Genomic DNA, 16,326 nt, shown 5'->3' with positions numbered 1-16,326 from the left:
AGAGCTATGAATCAGCTTGGAGTAGTGACGGGCTGTACACTTTGTCCGTTGTGTACATAGAGAGCCAAAGGACAATAGGGTTGTTACTGGTGCTTTCATCTTTGCCTTTGAGGGTGATTCATCGCCTGAAAAGGTCATGGTGATTGTATACTGATGCGATGTGAAACCATATATTTCCCTCCCCCTTCTGCCATGCTTCAAGTGTTTGAAATTTGGGCACGTGTTTTTGCATTGCAATGCTAGCCCCATTTGTAGAGATTGTGAATGAGTGCTGCATGCAACACTCCTTGTGCTTCATCCCCTATCTGTGTCAGCTGTGGAAATCACCGTTCCACCATTCTCGCTGCTCACTAGACTGCACTGTTTTCTAGAGAGAAAAGAAAATATAGAAATACAAGACTCTGGACAAACTGAACTAACCAGTAGGCCAGGAAATATTATGAACAGTTGCAACCAGCAAGTGAAACAGTGTCATATGCGACAGCTATGACAACGCCCACTTAGGTGATGGTACTCCTGCGTGTTACACCTCCTACGGTGGTCCCTCAGGGCCGCTCAACCATGTCTGCCTCCCTGATGGTTAGCGGACTCCCCTCTTGCTGCTTGCCCTACATCTACTTTGGCATTAGTGACTTCCCACTAACCAGGGACATTGGTCCCCACCTCTCAGCCGGAGACGAATCACCTTCTTTCAGCTTCTCTTGGCAGGGAGGGGTCCCTCAGGACACTTTCTTCCAAGCTTTCCACTGGTCTACAACCAAACATGAGCCATTGGCCTGCCGGTCACAGGGCTTATGATTATCTTTGCCTAAAACTGATTCAGAGAAGCCCTTGCAATCGTCGAAAGTCCTCTAAGGAGAGAAAAGACAAGAAAAAGTCCTCCTAGAAGACAGACATTACGGTGGCCCCCAAACCATCAGACCCACCTCTTCCATCCCTGTGGCTGATGTGGAGATTCCGGTGGTCCTGAGGCCCCAATTTACACTGCACAACTGATCCAAGAACCTATGTATATTGATGCCATAACCTCTCAACCTGCATCAGCAGATAACCCTAGGCCATAACCTACCTCCTTGATCCCTTCATGGCCTCACAGTACATCGACAGCATTATTATCCGGTGTAATTGTACCGGTTTTTCCACCACCTTTCTGAGCTATGACAGCTTTTAAACACTTCCCGTATTTTCTGCATCCTTTCACAAGACATGGACCCCAGCCCTTCATGAATACTGGGGTTGTTATAATAATCGTGCTACCTATGACAGGGTGTTTGGGTGGAGTTTGCACATATGTTCTGGACACTTTATATAGTGATCTTGTGCCTCTTAATACACATTTGGATGATGATGATGTTTGGTTTGTGGGGCACTCAACTGCGCGGTTATCAGCACCCATACAAATTCCCAACCTTTGCTCAGTCCAATCTCGCCCTTTAATGAATGATGACGAAATGATGAGAACAACCCAAACACCCAGTCATGTCAAGGCAGGTGATACACATTTGGAGGCCTTGACTGTGTGGGTAAGGGCGTTTCAGGATATTACACACTTCAGTGTGGTGCACGGCCACTGACGTTTTATTTGCAGCCCTTTTGTTCTCCCATCCACCCACTGAAGAGTTCGCAATGACCTGCATGCTATTGACCACTTCCAGATCTTCCTGTCCCTGCCTCAGCATATCTCCCCTGGATGCCTGCCCAGATGGGCTCTCAACAGTGTTGTCTGGGGTGCTTTTTCCTCTGTTGTTGCTGTTGGTTCTCCACCACATGGTGGAGACAGTCCAAAATACAACTACAGCCATTCTTTCGGCAGCTGATTTAGTGATCCCTTGTTCCTCAGGCCCGCCCCAATGGAAGACTTTACGTTGGTGGTTACCAAAAGTCACAGAGGCCATTAGAGATTGTAGGCAGGCTTCCCAGCACTTTAAGTGGGACCCATCAATGGAGCACCTCATTGCCTTTTAATGGCTCCATGGAAGGGTCCACCACCTAATGAAACGGTGGAAGCAAGCATGCTGGGAACGTATGTTTCAACCATCGGACCACATACCTCTGTTTTGCAGGTTTGGGTGAATATCAAATGTCTCTACAGATTCCAGACACCTGTAGGAGTACCTGGTAGAATGGCACTGTCTACACTGACACAGACACCTTTGCGAACATTTTGCTGTGCTTTGTGCTTGAGCCTCGGTGTCTGAGAATTATCAAACAGGCTTTTGTGTCCTAAACCAGCGGGTGTAGCGAAAGCAATTATCTTTTATTACATGCCACATGGATCCATATAATACTCCATTCAGCGAGTGGGAATTCATCAGTCTCCTAGCCTGCTGCCCTGATACAGTACCTGGGCCGGACAGCATCTACAACCAAATGATCAAGCACCCCCTGGTGGATTGTCAGTGTCGTATACTTGCCATCTTTAACTACATCTGGAGCGAAGACGAGTTCCCATCACAATGGCTGAAACTGGGTAAGCACCCTCTAGCGATGAACAGTTATTGCCCAATAAGTCTCACCAATGTTCACCGAGCGAGGTGGCGCAGTGGTTCGACACTGGACTTGCATTCGGGAGGACGACGGTTCAATCCCACATCCGGCCATCCTGATTTAGGTTTTCCGTGATTTCCCTAAATCACTCCAGGCAAATGCCGGGATGGTTCCTTTCAAAGGGCACGGACGACTTCCTTCCCCGTCCTTCCCTAATCCGATGAGACCGATGACCTCGCTGTCTGGTCTCCTTCCCCAAAACAATCAACCAACCATCACCAATGTTCTTTGTAAGTTACTTTAACGTGTGATGAGCAGGCGGCTGTGTTGGCTCCTTGTGTCTTGGAGTCTTCTGGCTCCATCCCAGGGTGGTTTTTGCCAAGGCCGTTCCACTACTGATAATCTGGTTTACCTGTATTCTGCTATGCAAACAGCTTTTTCCCGACACCAACACCTTCTTCGACTTGCAAAAGGCTTATGACACCACATCCTTGCTACCTTACACGAGTGGGGTCTCTGGGATCCGCTCCCGATTTTTATCGAGAACTTCCTGTTGCACCGTACTTTGCGGGTTCGAGTCAGTGCTTCCCACAGTACACCCCCCCCCCCCCCATACCCAAGAGAATGGGGTCCCGCAGGGCTCTGTGGTGAGTGTCCCTCTCTTTCTAGTAGCCATCAATGGTCTAACAGCAGCTGTGGGGTGCTCAGTATCACCCTCCTAGTATGCTGATGACTTTTGCCTCTACTATTGATCCTAGAGTGTGGGTGTCACTGAATGTTGACTGCAAGGTCTCATATGAAAAGTGCAGGCATGGGCAATCATCCATAGCTTTCGGTTTTCAGCCGTCAAGACTCGGATCACGCACTTTTGTTGGTGTCATACCATTTGTCCACAACCAGAACGTTACCTCAATGACCAACTACTCAATGTGGTGGAGACGTATTGCTTTTTAGGACTGGTCTTCATCCCTCGGTTAACATGGATTCCTCATCTTCCCCACCTTAAGCATAAGTGCTTGTTGCACCTTCATATACTTTGCTGCCTGAGTCACACTAGCTGGGGTGCAGATCACACTACTCTTCTGCAGCTGTACAAAACCCTGATGTAATCTGATCTTGATTATGAGAGTGTGGCATACAATTCAGCATCACCCTCAGTGTTGTGGGTAGTGGACACCACTGCAGGGTTCGACTTGCGATAGGAGCTTATCAAACTAGCCCTGTTCGAACTAGCTTTTCAAACAGCTTACTCATTGAGGCTGAGGTCCCTCTATTTTGGATCAGACGCCAACAACGGCTTGTCAGTTATGCTACATATGTTCACAGCTCCCCTAAACATCCAAACTACCATCTTCTCTTTCCAAACACGGGATATCCATCTCCAGTGAAGGTGGCCCAGATCAGGGATTGCGATTGTCATATGCGTCCGGTCCGACCTCTGTGACCTCCAGGTGATTCCTCTGCCACATCTCCTCCTGGCCCACTCACGTACACCTCCATGGTGCATCCCTCGGCCACAGTTTTGTCTTTATCTGTCACACGGTCCAAAAGGCTCAGTCCCTCCGAGGCCCTCTCTCACCAATTTTTCTCCATCCTTGTCACTTCCTGTGGTTCGTCAGTAGTCTATACTGATGGCTTGATGGTTGCTGGTCACATGGGCTTTGCTTACACTCACATGGGACATACTGAACTGTGCCCTTTGCCAGATGGCTGTTGTGTTTTCACTGTGAAGTTGGTACCACCCTTTGTGCTCTTGGACTTATCCATTCCTGCACCGGTGGGTTCTTGCGAGCTCTCGACCAGTGTTACCTCCATCATCCCTTGACCATTGCTATTCAGGATTCCCTGTACGCCCTCAGACAGTGGGGATGCTCAGTGACCTTTGTCTGGATCCCAGGCCACGTCAGGATCCCGAGGAATGAACTCGCTCTTGAGATCAATATTCCAGAAACAGACTTTCAATCGGTGTTATGCTCTAAAGTTTTAGGTCTCTGGAATACGGAATGGCTAACTCGGACTTCACCAAAGAAACTATGACTGACAAAGGAGATTACAGATCTGTGGAGGTTCTCCATGCAGGTCTCTTGCAAGGCCTCCACTTTCCTTTGCCGACCCCCGCATCGACCATACTTGGCTGACTCATGGTCATCTCCAGTGACATGGGGACCCACCATTTTGTTGTTGTGGTTCCCATTTCATGGTGATCCACATTTTGCTGGACTGTCTCATCCTAGACACCCTGCGAAGGACTGTTAATCTCCATGACTCACTACTCCTAGTGTTAGGGGATGATAACTCAGTGGCTGACTTGTGAGGGTTGCCTCGAAAGTAATTCACCACATTTTTTTCTTCAACAATTCTTTAGTGAACAGAGAATTACACACACAAAAGAATGGTGTTTTATTTACACACCCTATTTTTCCACATAATCTGCATCCCGTTCCATGGCCTTCCTCCAGTGCGAAACAATGGTGTGTATGCCCTGTTGGTACCAATCCTTGTCCTGGTGGTGGAGCCAGTGCTTCACTGTGTGAATCACCTCCTCATCATCCTCAAAATGTCTTCCACGAATGGTGTCCTTTAATTAGTCCAAACAAGCGGATGTCCAAGGGGGTTAGGACAGGAGTGACAGCTGTGGATGGTCTCTGCAAATCATGGAGCTCTGCCGAACTGCATACCGATAACCTCATCTTCCATGCCGAGTGACTAGCTGTACTTATGTCGACAGCAGGTGCTCCATAGACTTTGCACAAGTGTTTGTGAATGTTTTCCACAGGTTCTTTCTCTGCAGTGAGAAATTCAATGATGGCAAGTTGCTTTTAACAGAAACTTGGCGTGCTCACTCCTCAGACCAACTAACCAACCAATCCAACTCAACTGATCTGATCATTGACTAGAAGTGCTTATGTTTGGCTACGTGGATTTCACATTCCCAAACAGTGTCTTGTCACCTAGCCACAGTTGTTCGCGTTTGGTTTGAAGAACATTCTGGACAATTCAAGTGAATGATTTGGCCACCTAGATCACTCAACATGAATCCTACCGAACATCTGTAGGCATAATCGAGAGGTCAGGTCATGCACAAAATCCTGTATCAGCAACACTTTCACAGTTATGGATGGCTGTAGAAGTTGTATGGCTCAGTTTTTCTGTAGGAGACTTCCAGCAGCTTGTTGAATCCATGCCGTGTCGAGTCATTGCACTATGCTGATCAAAAGGAAGTTTGACACAATATTAGGAGGTATCCCATGACTTTGGTCACCTCATTGTAATCCCAAATTTGATTTGTAAATCATTGTCGGAACACGATATAGTCCAGTTAGTTATCTCCCTGTGACTTCTGGTCTTTCCCAATATACCTTTTTCCTTGTAATTGTGGAAGACAGTGTGCATTTTCAACCTTTTGTGGTGCAATTAATAGTCCATTAAATTTCGGGCATGCAGCTGTGCAAATAAAATTTCTTCCACTGCAATTTTCATGGTAGGCTGGAAGGTCACACAGTGTGGCTACTCTTTCATCGAAGATAGGCTGAATTCTCGAGAAACACTGTGTTAAGGTGATCTTCTGGCCTCCCACGAAAACTGCAGCTTTACTTGTCCCTGTAAAGGACGATTTATTGCTTCATAAGGCGGGTGTGTATCAGATTCCTTGAGGAAATTGTGAGAAGTCACACTCCGTTCATGAGAGATGCATGGAACATTGAAGATACGTACACTTATCACAACCAGACAAGTTAGCTGTGGCCGAACATTGCATGGATACAGGGCATTCCGTGGACTACAGTGATGTGAAGATTCTAACATCCACCTCTTCCTTTTGGGATTCTGTCTTCAAGCTGTAGAGATTGGATTAGCTAACAATTTAATAAATAGAGATAATGGTTTTAATATGGACAAAGCATGGAATCTGGCTCTTGGGATAATTAAACTGCAGAGAAGTCTTCATGGTGTCATCACCGCCGAATGTACATCGATAAGTGAATTGAATGGCTGAATGCCATCGCCACAGTCAGTGCATGTGTAAGCATATCCATTTGCTGCCGATCAGCGTCTGTAACTCGCAGTAACACTTCCATTCCCTTCCCTTCGGTGGTGTTCTAGTCACCTAAGAATATCAAATTTTCATTGCCATTCACATATTCTTCAGTCTCTGTATTTTCTTATATATATTCTGTTTCCTTGTCATAAGCTTGTGGTGTGCCTATGCAAACTTGTACAATGATGGTTGGTGTTGGCATAGTATCAATCTTCAGATGAATAGTCTAATTGCTGTGTTGCTCATAATAACTGACTCTATTTCCTGCCTGGCTGTTGTGAAGGTTTCCCAATCTTTAAGTGTGCTTTTATCTTATACCAGACGAAACTTCCAGTTCTTCTAGCTGTTTTCCATTAATGCTACTTTTCTTGCGAAGAAGAACAGGCTATGTACTCTGGATACAGTTTGGTTTATTGGCCACACTACGACTCGCAGTCTACAACTCAGATTACACTTAATTCGTTTCACAAGAACACCTCATTTGGCAAATTTATGTCATCGGACTCTTCTCTTTTCTTCGTTATACATTCTCAGATCTGTGTTTATAAAAACAATGGGACTTCGCCAGGGAGGAGCTCCACGTTGCAATGCACAACACTTCAGACTGTGAGGGACTATTTGTGAAGATCGAAACTCTTCAAAAGAGTGTCTTTCGCTGCCAAACGGCACCCCTGGAGCACCTGAAACATAAAAATTCAATCCAGGCAAACCCAGAATCATCTCAGAACCTTAGCTAACAATAATAATGCTGCTTAAGCTTTTCTGAATGTCAGTTATGAAAAGTTATTCAGTTATACCAACTGCTAAGAGTACAGGTGTTTCACAAAACCCTGGAAAAATTAAGAGACATATCTGTGCCATTACACTGCTCATAATGTTGCCAACTTCTATTACACTATTCACTGATTCTGTGGTTAGCATCTTTTGTTATCTGACCAAAAATGTCTGGCATCTCTCCACTTCATTTCACTAATCCGTACCATCTTTCACTTAAGCCTGCACACAGTCTTCTTTTTAGAGTCTCCAGTTTCCCTTAATATTCAGGATTTTAACATCCTGTATTATGATTAGTAGAATGTTAACCCTTTATTCTTCATCCACATCCAAAGCAGGCCTATGACCTGTGGAGGGGGGGGGGGGAGGACTACTTTCACCTGGAAGTTTTTGCAAATGAAATGACTATCATAGAGAGGGCATCCTGTAAATGCGCTTTGTGTCTTTGTGGTGTCTTTAATGCAGTAGTTTCCATTGTGTTCTGCATCATCATACTTGGTGTCCATAGTCCTACAGTATTACTATGTATAAAAAGTGTGTGACTGGAAAAGCAGCATGTGACCATTGAAGGAGTGTGCCACAATTGCCCACAAGAATTCATACCTATAAATCACTGATCCTTTATTAACTGAAAGAAATTGGGTAAAGTGAACCTGTCAGCTTCATCCTGTAATGTAATGATCTTTCGGTGTGTGATGTCATACATGCACATACCAAAAGAGATTAGATCACCGATAGTAGTTTTGTCCACCCACCCCAACCCAGCATCTGTGTTAGTTTTAGAATGTAGGTTGTGGTGACTGTCTAATCTGTACTGTAGTCTGAGATGTGGGTTAGGTTGAAGTTGATGGTTTGGCTGTGAGTTGACGAAGCAGTATCAAATGCTTCAGTTAATAAAAAAAACATCTACCAGGTCATGGAGGTTAATCCTTCAGAGTAATTTTTATTTTTAATGATGTTCATAATGGTTGTGGTTAAGCCTTAACTGGAATATTTGTGTTTAAAGAAGTTCAAGTACGTCTCCATTTATTGAGAGATAAATGAAATTTTTAAATCGTAAAATGTTGCTTTTAGAAAATTTTGTGGTACTGTTTACGATACTTTCGTGCAGTTGTTAATTCTTGCATATGAGCTGCTCTAAATTTTTAGAAATAGATTTCATATAATACAATTTCCTGTAATTGCACAGATCGTGGAGTACACACCGCTCGAGAGGCCAGTAAGCTACTCTGCTGCTCCTAATGTCCATGTGGACGATGCAAACAGTGATGATGGTGCTGGTGATGGTTCAGACAGTGGAAGTGAAGACAGTGACTCCCCGTGCTTCAGTGCAAAAAGACATAAAATGCAAACTGAACGCACTACTTCTGTTGATACACGTCTGAAACCAGGAATTAAAAAGAAGAAGTATGATATTTGGTGTGCAGAGTTGCAAGAGTCGACACTTACGGATGATCTTGTAAATATTGATGTTGCCAACAAGATTATAGACCGCAGCAGGTATGTTTCAGATACATTTTGTATTATTGGTAGTTTTTTTTTTTCAACACAAGTTTCAGTGATTGTGAATTGCGCAAGTGATTTTCAGTGCCTAAATCATGTAAATCATATTGTTCAGTAAGGACAAGTATTAAGTTTCCTAAGGCTTTGTTTCCTCGTGTGTGATGTGAGTCAAAAGTTTACTGTATAATCGTGTATATTATTATTTTGCATGAAATGTTGGCATTGTTCTAATGGTGAAAACTAAAATATTATTTTGGAAGAGTGATAAAAAGTAACCATTGTAAATATTAATTAAAGATTAACAGATAAAGGAATTGTATTCTCTGAAGACAGAAACTTCAGTTTCACATTTATCAGGGTCAGATTTCAATATGTTGCAAAACTAAAGATCCTGAAATACATAAAATACTGAGTTTTCACACATACATTCACCATGTAGATTGCATAATGAAGGAGAATTTACGGGGATGTGGAGCAAATGAAGTTGTACATTTACAAAGACAGGAAGCTGATAAAAAGTATATCGGTAATTTACTGCCATTGTTCTACTTTAAACAATTTTTACTTAGTCTGTAACATTACCATGTTTACCTGTGCTAATACACCTCCATTGAATCTTGCTGAAAAGTGATTATCAAAAGTGGGCAATTTCAAATGATGCAGTCCAGACCAGGTTTACAGTCCAAAACACTTTAATTGCAGTATGATATTCAATAACCTACTGTTTATGGACATATAACGTCTCATTTACTATTATTTATGCACAGATAATGGGTAAGCCACATACTGCACTTGATTGATGTGCTATAACAGTGATGATTGTTCTGAGTGCAATAACCTAACATTAATGCAGATTCACAGTAATTAATGTGTGGCAAGTAAGTCACTAATACATTTGCACATGAACGAGGCAGCCAATGGGATGGGGACACTTCCAAAGCAGGCAACGATGGATGCAAGGCAGAGGGTGGTGGGGCAGACTGCATCAGCAGGGGCCGTACCCTCAGGTTGCTTTCAGTGACGAGCGAGGGTGCAGCTGGTCAAGGTGGTGTGCCACCAGCCCATCGGCCGTATGGACGTCACAAAGATGGTGTCCCTGGCGGTGGACAAGAGTGGTCAGTATGCACTTGGTCCGGTTTCCAAACCCTCACGTCCACACTTGCCTGACCGCGGAAGATGTAGCGCAGGCTGCAGAAGGAAGAGGAGTGTGTGTGGCAGCCAGCTGTGAACCAACACTCTGCTCCCCCATAGGCATGAAGCGATAGGTGCTCAGAAAACGGAGAAAGGCTTCATTCAGTGAAGAATCCACAACAAACTTCTTCATTTGGGACTTGAATATACACACTAGTCGTTCCGCCTCGTTATTTGATTGAGGGTGGAATGGCGGAGCCATAACATGACAAACTCTATGACTGTAACAAAACAATTGAAATGTGTGAGAAATGAACTGGGGCCCATTATCAGAAGCTAAGGCTCAAGGCAACAGCTCATTATAAAAAGACCCTCAAAAGTGTATGTAATGTAACCTCATCCAATGTCAATGCACGCCAGAGCATGGAAAGAAAAGGAAAATGCATCCACAACCAAGAGCCAGTAGTAACTTAAGAATTGACCTGCAAAGTCTACATGAATGCGTACCCATGACTGGTGTGGGGCAGTCCAGGGGGACAGAGAGAGACCCTGGGAGCTCAAAGTCTACATGAATGCGTACCCATGACTGGTGTGGGGCAGTCCAGGGGGACAGAGAGACACTCTGGGAGCTGCTTGTTGTTGGGCAAACTGATCACAAGTTGCGACAAAATTAATGGTTTCACCATCAATCCCTGGCCAAAACACGCCTCCTAGCTAACAGTTTAGTGAATGAAACTCCCCAATGGCTCTGGTGGAAAAGGAATAGAACCTCATGCCATAACGCTGTGAGAATGGCTACTCTGAGAGAGAGGTCTTCCATGAACAACAGAAAAACACCGTCAAAAACAGAGAGAGGATACAGTAAGGAAAAGTAGTTGCGCAGGGCATCCAAAACCCGACCCAGCGTTTTGTCTGACCTGCGCTGTTGAACAAACCAAACCACTTGGGGAAGAACCGGCTCAGCAGCAACAGCAGCCTAAATTTCAGTATAAAGATGGAAGCAAAGCAGTTCTTCACGATCAAAATCGGGATCAGGATCCACAGGAAGGTGGGGCAAGACGTCTGATTGGCATGTTTAGGTGTAGGTCAAAAACGGTTTTCGTAATTGTAGCAAGACAAGAATAGTGCCCAGTGTTTTAGGTGGTGTGCTGCCTTGTAAGGCAAAGAAGTGTGAGGGTTAAACAAGGAACCCAAGGCTTTACAGTCAGTAATAAGATGAAACTTGGAGCCATACAATAAATATGAAATTTTTGGAGAGTGCAGATTATGGCAAGAGTCTCTTTTTTCCACTTGAGAGTAACACTGCTGGGCCAGTGTGAGAGAAGAGATTTAGAGGTGAAAACAACAGATCATTCACAGCCATGGCATATCAGTGCACTGGGACTGTGGCAAGGCCGTACTGTGAGGCATCATTCGCCAAAACTGTGTGCTGACCCAGACAGAATGCAGCTAAACAAGGGGCTGAGGGTAGTTTGGATTTCAACATTTAGAAAGCGTGTTCACAATATGGGATCCAGCAAACAGATATGTTCTTCTGCAACAAGGAATGCTTCTTCGTAGACGAGGGGCAATGCATAGACGTAACAGTGGAGATACGGCCTGGCATAGGGTGAACCCCATCCCACGAGACCTCGAACCCCAAATAAAAAATGGAAGGTTCAGAAAAATGAGATTTTGCAAGTTTGGAACATGAGCCTGCAAATTGGAAGACAGAAAACAAATTACACAGATTTTTCAAGTGATTGGCCGTGGAGGAGCCCGTGACAACAATATCATCGAGGTAATTAATGAAACCCTGGATAGGTGTAGTCAATTTCTCTAAAAATTGTTGGAAAATAGCAGAGGCGCTGGATACACCGAAAGGAAGGTGCAAATATTGATAGAGATCAAAAGGAGTGTTCAAAACCAGAACTCTTTGTCCACAGGCATCTGCAGATTTACTTCATAAGAATCAATTTTAGAAACTTACTGGCCACTCAGTATTTTTGCCAACAGTTCCTTCTGGCATAGGATAGGACACGTATATGCAGTCAACCACGTGCTGACAGTAGTACACAGAGGTGAAGTTTTCCAAACAGCTTCCGAAATACAACCAGCAGGGACAACCATTCACTAGCCATAACATGTTGCACCACCTGTAGAGATTGAAGTCTGTCCAGTTGTACTTTGACTTAATCTCTCAGGGTGACAGGAACAGGATACACTCGATAAAAACAAGGTCAAGTCGTGGCTTTCGAAGAAGTATGAGCAGAAATGTCACAGCATGCCCTATACCTTCTATAACAAGTCCAAAAACTCCTAACACAGTGTTTCCAATTGAGAATACGGTACCTGATCGGACGCAAGGTGAACTGCGTCGGTGATAGAAAATCCAAATTCCTGAAATGTGTCCATCCCAAACAAGTTCTTAACACCAGCATCAGCAACCACTATAAATGTGAGGGAACGAATTGCAAGAGGCAGTTGTTGTCCCAACAGCACAGTGTTATAACTGACCACTTCTGCTGACCGGTGTCAACAGTGGTGAACCAAAACTCACATAGGTTTCAGTATTCAATAGCGTCACAGCAGCACCAGTGTGGACCTGTAGCCAGAGCACACTTAACTTGATAAACAACTTGGGAGAAGTGACAAGCATTGGAGTCACACAGTTAATGTCCTTGGCCATTTTCTGAGCAATCTTCGGCAAATGACACCTGGAGGCAGTGTGGCCTTTCCTCTGACAAGCATTACAGGTAGCGCAGTATGAGGCCAGGCCAAATGTTTTTGCTGGACAAAACAGAAAGGACAAGATGGAAACAAGGAACATTGACAATGACACAGTGTGAACACGGCTGCTTGTGCCGGCCTTGGTGTGTTCGATGCTGGGCCCACAAGCTTACCACCAACACTGCCACTTCCTCATGCAAGCTATCTGTCGTCCTAGTGGGTGCATCTTGTGACACTACTTCCACATCGTCCTATGCTTCAATTTGGTCACACACTGCCTGAGAAACTTCAAAAGATTGTGCTTTTTGCAAAACTTCTACCAGCGGGGGTTTTGACAGAGTAAACCCTGCTGGCACACTTCCTTGTCCAGAACTAAACAGATAATTGTGTTGTGCACTGTAGAGTCTGTGAAGAGTCATTGTAGGCATCAGTAATGAATTTACACTTACGGCAAAGGCTGTGAAGTTCAGCTGCCCAGACCCTGTGTGACAGACAGATTTGGTTTCTTGCGGCATCGGTAAAATTCAACTTGCAAAGCTATTAGATGAATTCGTTTGCAGTGGTGTTTAATTAATAAACTGCACATTTGATCAAAAGTAAGAGCTGCTGGTTCTTGCAGAGGGGCAAGCTGGCACAGTAATTGATACATCATAATTGGAATCAATGAGAGGAATAAGCCTTTTCACAAATTTGAATCTATCACACTGAAAGCCAAAAAACACTGCCTAAATCTTTTCTTGGCAACTTCTCAATACTCGGCCGAATCATCATATGGAGTAAAAATGGACAGATAGACCAGCGGAACTGTACCCTATCTTTTAATAGAACCTTACAAGTGGTCACTGCCAAATTAAGCTGTTCAATCTTGGCTACAGCACATCTGTAATGGCTAAACCAGATGAAACTGCACTTAAAGACTGCACGTGTGAAAGTGTTCCAATCTCGTTGTGAATCGTGTAGTAACCAAGTAATACACAGAATCAGTCCAAGTAACGTGAGTACGGCTTTATTCATAAACCTCTGAACAGTAACGGAAATAAGCCTCTTGTGACTCCACACGTAATAAGAGAGAAGAATTATACAGCAGGTGCTACATAAACGATACACAAATACACTGATATGACTGGTACGAACTAAAAGAACACAGTGAGTGTGAGTCAGCACTGCTCCACACGTATACAGGTGCAAGTCAACGGTAGTTAGTGAGGTGGAGACCGTGCCGTGTACACGTTTCGTACTGGCGGTCTCTAGTGGCCAGCAGTGCTAATACAGTTGCCATTTGGTTTAAGTATACATGCATGACGACACTACACTCGGCACACTCACACGCACACGCCCTAGTAACAGGATACAGCAGTTACCACCCGGTTAACCAAACTGAAAGAAGGGAAGCCATTTCAAATAACAGTTTTTTCAGGTATGCCACGAACATCTAATACCTACTACAGTAATGTTCTTTATAAAAGTTACAATTACAGTTATAGATATTACAGTATGTTCATTTACAGTGCACTGTACTTCATAGTCTGTAGCATAGCACAGATAGACACATGCAGTGGAAAGAAACAACCACTGGATTGCCCTACTATTGGCAGTGTAGCCATGTTTAGACTGGTGAATCAGTGAATGGGGAAGCATCTCAAGGCCAGGTGTTCATCTGTCTCCACACAAAGCTATGTTGAATTGTTTCTGTGATTATTTTTAGAGAAAAAATATATTGTGGTGTATTAAATTTTTATCTTCAGTCAAATATTAAATTTCTATGAGTATACTTTCTTCTATTCACCTCCCTTCAATCAGCATCCAATCATTTGCACATTAACTTCACCTTGCACATTCTTCAGAGTCTCTTAAGTGGTAACTCCCACCGAGGACATGTCGTTCTGTCGTCTGTCAAGCCAATTCTTCCATAAGGAAGTAACGTAATTAATTACAACAGTTAAGTATAAATGCACACGGTTCAAATATCTGTCAAATCAACTCTTTTTATTTATTTATTTTTTTTTTAACTTTATTTCGTAACGTACTGTATAGTTCATGTGGTGTAGCAGATTTCATATCAAATTACTGTTCCTAAATCCATTTTACACATGCTCAGGTATGGCATAAAGTCAGTTGAAGTATCCAACACACATCCAGTCCTAGAGTATTGGTTCCAAATTTCCAACTTGTTCAAGCTTATATTACTGCAACAGGAACTTCTGTTGATTAATACCGTATTTACTCGAATCATAGCCGCATCTGAAAAATGAGACTCAAAATCAAGGAAAAAAAAAATTCCCGAATCTAAGCCGCACCTGAAATTTGAGACTCGAAATTAAAGGGGGGAGAAAAGTTTTAGGCCGCATCTCCAAATCGAAACAAAGTTGGCCCATTGTAATATGAGACACAATTTAGGTCGAATTAATGACGATACAGCTACAGTAGTTGGGTTCGAGTTGTAAGCTTAGCAGTCAAGGTTTACCAGGTAGCCATTGCTATGCGTCAGGCACTGCGTCCGTATTTATACGGGTACCCTTCCTTTTTCACGTGCTTCGTCTGGTTTGAATTGATTGCTTATTTTTCTTTGATCTGATAAGCGCCATTTTCTTTGTTATAGGTGTTTACGTCACTCTAAGCTGAAAATGCATTACTGTACTGTGTCATGCATTGTTTGTTGCATTCTGATAGTGCGTGTTTACGGCCTGACGCCGCTCACGGCATGGCTTGCTTTTGTGCGCGCTACAGCCGCTTATTAAAAAAAAAAAGAGAGAGAGAGAGAGAGAGGAATTGTCTCATTAGCGAAACAGTGGCAAGAGACTGGTATTTGTTGTTACTTTACACTGCTGCTTTCTTTGATAATGATCAACAAGAACCAAATAATAGACTGCATATGATAGATGATGTTCTGAACGAGAGTTAGCAAAAATTTTTCTCCGTTTGAAAATCTTTGCAGGAGCCTCTTTAGTACATTACATTCTGCACAGAAATTAGAGACATCTTAGATTTAAAAAGCTAGTCAATTGCGCTTCATTTCTGACTGTATCACTATTAGGCATAAGAATAATACGAATATAAACATGACATAATATGTATATTCTTCCGCGTTTGCTGTTATCTCACTCTAGCTTCATAGTTTATTAGGCAGGCAGGATTTAAATGAGATAGTAGCAAACACGAAACAATACATGGCAAAATGTTCATATTCGTGTTATTCTTATGGTGAAGAGAATACTGCATGTGATTCACAATTCATAAATGTTCCTATTAGCAACCATCTCTTCTCACAGGTAGGAAAAAATTCAGAATGTAGAGTTGGCCATATTGCCAAACGTCCCAAACAGTCTTGCCAGTCGGATTTTCGTAGAACATTGAAATGCTGCTACATTCGAAGATGAACAATATGGAATTTGTATTTACTTTGTTGGATAATGTACCAAAATGCAGTGGTCGAAACTCGGGGCGGAGGAAAAAAGCTCGTCTTCCACCTTTTTTTTAAAATTTATTTACTGACGCAGAGGCTTTGGTGCCAGTATTAATCTTTGTGCCTACAAAGCATGCCTGTGTAGCGCTACATATATTCGACGGCAGAAGTTAGATGTGGCGGCACCCACCAACATTTTTCAGAACTTCCGCTTGCTTTGCACTCGATTCTAGGCTGCAGGCGGTTTTTTGGATTACAAAAACCAGAAAAAAAGTGCGCCTTC

At 43.4% G+C, this 16,326-nt stretch overlaps 1 protein-coding gene across 1 annotated transcript in view; it reads left to right on the top strand.

Moving 5' to 3' along the window:
- LOC126262887 (phosphorylated adapter RNA export protein) overlaps positions 1-16,326 on the top strand; it is a 115,633-nt gene that overhangs the window by 13,241 nt on the left and 86,066 nt on the right. The window contains exon 2 of the mRNA XM_049959768.1: positions 8,487-8,797. Within this exon, the coding sequence (XP_049815725.1) occupies positions 8,487-8,797 (311 nt within the window). The remainder of the gene's footprint in view (positions 1-8,486; positions 8,798-16,326) is intronic.

Source organism: Schistocerca nitens, chromosome 6 (assembly GCF_023898315.1).
Source record: "Schistocerca nitens isolate TAMUIC-IGC-003100 chromosome 6, iqSchNite1.1, whole genome shotgun sequence".
Lineage (NCBI taxonomy): Eukaryota > Metazoa > Arthropoda > Insecta > Orthoptera > Acrididae > Schistocerca > Schistocerca nitens.
This window is presented reverse-complemented; position numbering and strand designations above follow the sequence as displayed.